Here is a 6,589-nt window from a genome sequence, read left to right as displayed (position 1 = left end):
TATAACTGATGCTGCTATAAACTTCTTGTACATTAGAACTCATTTCCCTTTAAAAGATACCATACAGCTGTAGTTTAGAGTAGTGATTCTTAACCAGGAGTGCTTTCTTCCCTTAGGGAACATTTGGCAATGTCTAATGACATTTTTGATTTACAACTAGGGTGGGAAGGAGTGCTAGTGGCATTTACTGGGTAGATACCAGGGGTGCTGCCAAACATCCTACCAAGTACAGGACAGCCCCCCAACAACACAGAATTATCCAGTTCAAAATGTCAGCAGGAGCCAAAGAACTAGGCTGGAGCCAGATTTTGGAGGTCCTTGTATGCCATCCACCACCAGTCTGTCAGTCTGTTGTACTGTGGTGGCTTGTGTGTTGCTGTGATACTGGAAGCTACGCGACCAGTATTTCAAATACCAGCAGGGGCACCCCTGGTGGACAGGTTTCAGTGGAGCTTCCAGACTAAAGCAGACTATGAAGAAAGACCTGGTGATCTACTTCCAAAAATTAGCCAGTGAAAACCTTATGGATCACAACAGAACATTGTCCAATTTGCTTGCTTTGGACATGTCATCAGGAGGGATCAATCGCTAGAGGAGGACATCATGTTTGGTGAAATAGAAGGCCAAAGAGGGCATGGGAGACCCTTGCTGAGATGGACTGGGACAATAGCTGCAACAATGGACTCGAATATGCTGGCAATTGTGAGGATGACGCAGGACCAGGTAATATTTTCTTCTGTTATACATAAGGTCGCCATGAGTTGGAGTCAACAAAACAGCAGCTAACAACAATTATATGCCATACTGAGATTTATGCCCAGTAGGCTTTGGGGAGCCATCAGTGGCTCTGTAATAGTGAGATTTCCATCAGTGGGGCAAATTTGAGGCCAGACATCACCTGGTATATGGCATCAGGTGAGAATGGCTTGGTGGATGGCGCCTGGTGTACTCTGGCCAGCCATATGCTGGAGGGCGCCCTGCACGTCCCGGTTATGCAGCGTGTAGATGGCTGGGTAGAGCAGGGGTGTGAGGTTGATGTAGATGAGCGAGACAAGCTTGTCTTCCTCCAGGGAGCAGCTTTGGAGGGGTCTGGCGTACATGGCCATGGCACAGCCATAGTGGAGCACAGCTACCGTGAGATGGGACATGACAGTGTTGAAGGCCTTTCGGTGGCCCGCAGCCCTACCAATGCCCAGGATAACCACCAGCACCCTGGTGTAGGAGAGCAGGATCAGGGCTAGGGGCAGTACCAGCAATAGCAGGCACGCGTCCAGGAGCACATGCTCCTGCAGGTCCCGGTTCCCACAGGCTAGCACCAGCACCGCTGGGAGGTCACAGAAGACATGGTTGACCGGGCCACCATGGCAGAAGGGCAGCCGGAATATGGCAGTGGTGAGGCCTAAGGCTAGGATAGAGCCACCGACACAGCAGGAGGCGAGCAGGCACCAGCAGAGCCCTGAAGTCGTGAACTGAGGGCCGGCAGATTGCCAGGTAGCGGTCCAGGGCCATGGCAGCCAGCAGCGGGCACTCCGAGCCCCCCAGAGCCACAAAGAGACCCATCTGGGCCGCGCAGGTAGAGGCAGCCATGGCCTGGCCCCCAGGAGGCAGGAGGAAGCCAGCCAGCATGCGCGGGGTCAGCACCAGGGTGTAGGCTACCTCGACAGCAGATAGCGAGCCCAGGAAGAAGTACATGGGGGTGTGCAGGGTGGGGTCCACGACACCTAGGCCCAGGATGAGCAGGTTTCCTGTGAGTGTGGCCAGGTAGAAAGGCAGGAGGAGGGCAAACAGCAGCACCCGGAGTCCTTGGGGCCACCCGGAAAAACCCAGGATGACAAACTCCTTCAGGCTTGTCCAGTTCCACTAGGGCCAATGGCTTATATTGCCACCTGGGAGGTAGGGTCGGGGAGAGGAGTGCAGGCTGGAGGGGAAACTCATGGTGATATAGCTCTCCCGAAAATACAGTAAAACTTGTGAAAGTTGGAACCTGTGTGAGGCAGAAACCTGTCAGAGAAGGTATTGTGGATTGAATTGTGTCCCCACAAAATGTGTGTCAACTTGGCTAGGCCATGAGTCCCAGTATTGTGTGGTTGTCCACCATTTTGTGATCTGATGTGATTTTCTTTGTGTTGTAAATTCTACCTCTATGATGTTAATGAGGCAGGACTCAGTCTACAGGATTGGGTTGTATTTTGAGTCAGTCTCTTTTGAAATAGAAAAGAGAGGGGACCTCATGCCACCAAGAAAGAAGTGCTGGGAGCAGAAAGCATCCCTTGGACCCAGGGTCCCTGCACTGAGAAGCTCCTAGACCAGGGGAAGATTGAGGACAGGGACCTTTCCCTAGAACCGACAGAGTGAGAAAGCCTTCCCCTGGAGCTGGACTTCTAGCCTCCTAGCCTGTGAGAGAATAAATTTCTGTTTGTTAAAGTCATTCACTTGTGGTATTTCTGTTATAGCAGCACTAGGTAACTAAGACAGAATTAAAACTCAAATATTTTCCACTAAAATGAGTGACAGAAAAGTGGTAAGACAGCACTCTTCAAAGGTGGAAAACTTGTGAGACCTGGAAAAACAAGGCAGTCCTGTTGAGTTCCAGCTCTCACAGGTTTCACTATATGTGTCTCTTACCTCTCCAGGGCCCAGGAACCCTACGCCCAGCCGCCTTTGTTCTAGTCCTTGCTTCCTACACTCCCGCTCCACCACTCTTCTCAATCCAGTGCTTTCTATCCCTCATTTCCATAGTCCAGTGACTTTGCGGAATCGAAGTGTCCCAACCCATGGTTCACTCTCCCTCTGTCCTCCCAGCCTCATGTGCTTCCAGGCACCCAGGTGTCATCTTCCCAGCCCTGTTCACCCACACGCCACTTCTTTCTGGCATTCTGAGTCCTGCATCACCCCTACCTAAGGACCCAGGCATCCAGTTTCCGAGCCAACAGAGATGAGGACAAGAAGCTGAACACCAGTGGAGGGAGGGATTCCAGTTTCTTCAACCTCTTTATTCATCTGGCTGCTGCTGAGTGATAGAGATGGTGGGTTCTACAGACAAAACCCTGAGGATTAAGGGGTTTGATCGTATTAGAATCCTCTGTTCTCAGAGGCCCATCTTACACCTGCACTCCTGTGAGAGCACTATACTGACAGACCATGGTATCCCTCTTCTCACCTGCCATGGCCTTTGCTTTTGGTTTTATTTATTTTCCCATTTCTTCCCCTCAGCTGGATTCAGATGAACTCCATGGTAATCCTGGACCTGCTGTCTGTCTCTGATCCAGTTATAGGGAAACAACTAGGGGGGAAAAAAAAACAAAGAAAGATGGTCCACCCCTCTCTGTGGTGAATGGCCACTCTTCATGGGTCACAGCACCCACTTTCATGGCTTATGATGCTGAGAGTTCCTATATCTATCTCAGGACCAAACTTCTCCTCTTCGCTTGTTGTTAGGTGCCGTCAAGTCTATTCCAACTCATAACGACCCCATGTGACAAAGTAGAAATGCCCCATAGGGTTTCCTACACTGTAATCTTTACAGGATCAGATCGCCAGGTCTTTCTCCCACAGCACCACTGTTTGGGTTTGAACCACCAACCTTTTGGTTAGGAGCCAAGTGCTTGGACATTGCTTCACCAGGGCTCCTTTCCTGTTAGCTGCCTCCTGAGCATTTCCACCAACATGTCCCACCAGCATTTCCAATTCAACCTGTCCCAAATGAAATTCATTATTTCTAACCCAGCATCTCCCTCCTCCTGTGACTGGAACTAGCCCAGTGTCAAAATTAGAAATCAGGAAGTCATTCTAGATTCATTGCTTCCATGCCCTCAAGTACACTGGGTACCATGTCCTGTTACATATACCTTATACTCCCAGGAGTTCTTGTCCTTTCTCTTATGACAGGCTTTGGCTCTTGTGTTCTCATCCCTGAATGATTCTGACAGATCCTAAATGGTCCTCCAGCCCACTTCCTAATCACTTTTCATAACTACTAACGAGAATGACCTTTCTAAACTACAGCTATCAGTTCTTCGCTTAAATATCCCTTCTTTTTTTTTTTTTTTTCCAATCATCACCACTATTTCTAAAACTTTACGTCACCACAAACATAAACGCAGTACACCTTAGCAATAACTCCCTGTAACTCTCTCTCCCCAGCCCCTGGTAACCTCTAATCTACTTTCTGTCTCTGTGCATTTGCTTATTCTAGATATTTCATGTAAATTGAATTCTACGGTTGTCCTTTTGTGCCTGACTTCTTTCACTTGATGTTTTCGGGTTCATTCTTGTCGTAGCACGTATCAGAACTTCATTTCTCTTTATGGATAAGTAATAAAGATGTGGTATGGATAGAGACTACATTTTGTTTATCCATTCATCTGTTAACCGATGTTTTGGTTGTTTCCATCTTTTGGCTATTGTAAATAGTGCTGCAATGAACACTCATGTACTAGTATTTGTTTGAGTCCCTACTTTCAATTCTTTTAGGTATAAACCCAGGAATAGAAGTGCTGGGTCATATGATATTTCTATGTTTAACTTTTTGAGGAGCTAAATATCCTTCTTTGCCTAAGTCCAAACTCCTTGCATGGAATTCAAGGTCCCTCCCAATATGATTTCCTTCCTCTTTTCCATATTCTTCTCATGCTGTTCTCCATTGTGCACCACATAGTCCAGTTGGAGTGAGTGACTCTCCATTTCTGAATACATCATGTCTTTGCACATGCTACTCCCCTTTCCTGGAATCCCCACATTATCTACCTGGGAAAGTTCTATTCATCCTTCAGGGCTGAACTCACTTGCAGCATTCTGGGTAAAGACTCTTGTCCCCCAGGTGTGTTTGGTGTCAGCCTTTACTTCCACAGTTGTTATGGCAACTCCACTAAACTCAGTTTCCTAGAATCAAAGATCAGAGTCATATTTGTCTCTGTTGTTTATGGAATTATAGTACGTGAAGGGTCAAGCTAATTAATCCTCATTTCTTCCAAATTTGTGCCTCTTCTCAGTATCTCTATCACTGTCCCTAACCTGAGTTTCTGATCTAAAAACTTCAAACAGCCATGGACCTCACTCCTTTTTTTCTGTACTACAATCAGTTGCCTCAACTTCTGTTGGCTTCTCCCCTAAAATGGCCCTTGGCATTTACCATCAATGTACTATCAATCTCAGATGGGGTACATGTAATCATCTTCGGGGTCAATGGTCTTCCTCAAAACTACCAGAATCAGATTCATCTTGCAACCATCCACCAAAGGTCAATTGCCCTCATCTTTTTCTTAACTCATTCAACTAACAGATACATTCCTCTCTGTCTCTTCTTCATACCTTCTAATCCTTAAAACATTACTCCTTTGAAACCTAACTGAAGCTCACCTTACCTAAGAAGCCTTACCTGCCTAGGTCGAATCACTGCTTCAAAGCACTTACATACCATCAATGCCCATCAGACTACTTGATCAGGCTGATGTTGATATTCCATCATGACCTACATAGTTTTCTTGATATTTAGCCAATGGTTCCTCTCCTCACTGGAGGCTGGGAATGCATTGAGGTCATTTTTGTAGAGCATAGACCAACAATCACTGTATCATGAACCATGAAACCCATCTTCAAGCATCTACTGTGTGATGGTGAACTAGTCACAATGTATCAGAGTCTAAGTTTCCTCACCTGTGAAATGAGAGCGTTGGACCAGATGATCGTTGTTTCTTCCAGTTCTAATATTTTATGGTTCTATCAAAAATTGTGTTTGTGTTTATGCTGTTCTTCCCAGGTAAAGTTTTTTTTTTTTTTAATTAAAGATATTTTGATGTTTCAAAAGCCCATAGAGAAGTTTGAAGTCATTGGTTTAATTTAGAATATGAAGTCAGCAAGAGAGATGTAAGATTAGGCATAACATTATTGTTATTAGCTGCCTTTGAGTCAGTCTTGACTCATAGTGACCCCATGCACAATGGAACAAAATGCTGCCTGGTCGCGTGCCATCCCCATGATCAGTTGTGGATTGGACTGTTGTGATCCACAGGGTTTTCAATGACTGATTTTCAGAAGTAGATTACCAAGCCTTCCTTCCTAGTCCATCTTGGTCTAGAAAACGCCACTAAAACCCATTTAACATTATAGCACCACACAAGCCTCCAGTGACAGGTGGTGGCTGCACCTGAGGTGCATTGGCTGAGAAGAGATCCTGGGTTTTCTGCATGGAAGGTGAGAATTCTCCAACTGAACCACCACTGCCCCCAGGCATAATATGTCATTGGGTGCGCGGTGGAGTCGGTTCTGACTCATAGTGATCCTATGTACAACAGAAGGAACTACTGCCTGGTTCTGCACCATTCTCACAATCGTTGCTATGCTTGAGCCCATCATTGCAGCCATTGTGTTAATCCATCTTGTTGAGGGTCTTCCTTTCTTTCGCTGACCCTCTACTTTACCAAGCCTGAGGGGCCAAGGTACATATCAAAACAGCTCTTTCTAGCTTTACCAATGAGTTTGGGTAAGTATCCATTTTCACTTCTGTGTGCCAGTGTACAATGCATTCTGTCTCATCATTCAACTCTGGGGTAGCCTCAGATAACAGGGAAGTTTGGGGGCTGGAGTTAGG

The 6,589-nt window shown here is 46.5% G+C and overlaps 1 protein-coding gene across 1 annotated transcript; it reads right to left on the bottom strand.

Annotated features, from left to right (window-relative positions):
• Positions 1–911: 911 nt before the first annotated feature.
• On the bottom strand, positions 912–3,167 carry LOC111821323 (olfactory receptor 10AC1-like). Its single transcript, XM_023735269.1, has 3 exons — positions 3,161–3,167; positions 1,425–1,802; positions 912–1,324 (listed from the first exon to the last, which is right to left on the bottom strand). Exons 1-3 carry the CDS (start codon positions 3,165–3,167, stop codon positions 912–914), a joined length of 798 nt encoding a protein of 265 aa, XP_023591037.1.
• Positions 3,168–6,589: the final 3,422 nt, after the last annotated feature.

The sequence above is a fragment of the Trichechus manatus genome, unplaced genomic scaffold, assembly GCF_000243295.1.
Source record: "Trichechus manatus latirostris isolate Lorelei unplaced genomic scaffold, TriManLat1.0 scaffold00077, whole genome shotgun sequence".
Classification (NCBI taxonomy): Eukaryota; Metazoa; Chordata; class Mammalia; order Sirenia; family Trichechidae; genus Trichechus; species Trichechus manatus.
The sequence above is the reverse complement of the archived record's forward strand: the minus strand, read 5'-3'. Positions and strand labels throughout refer to the sequence as shown.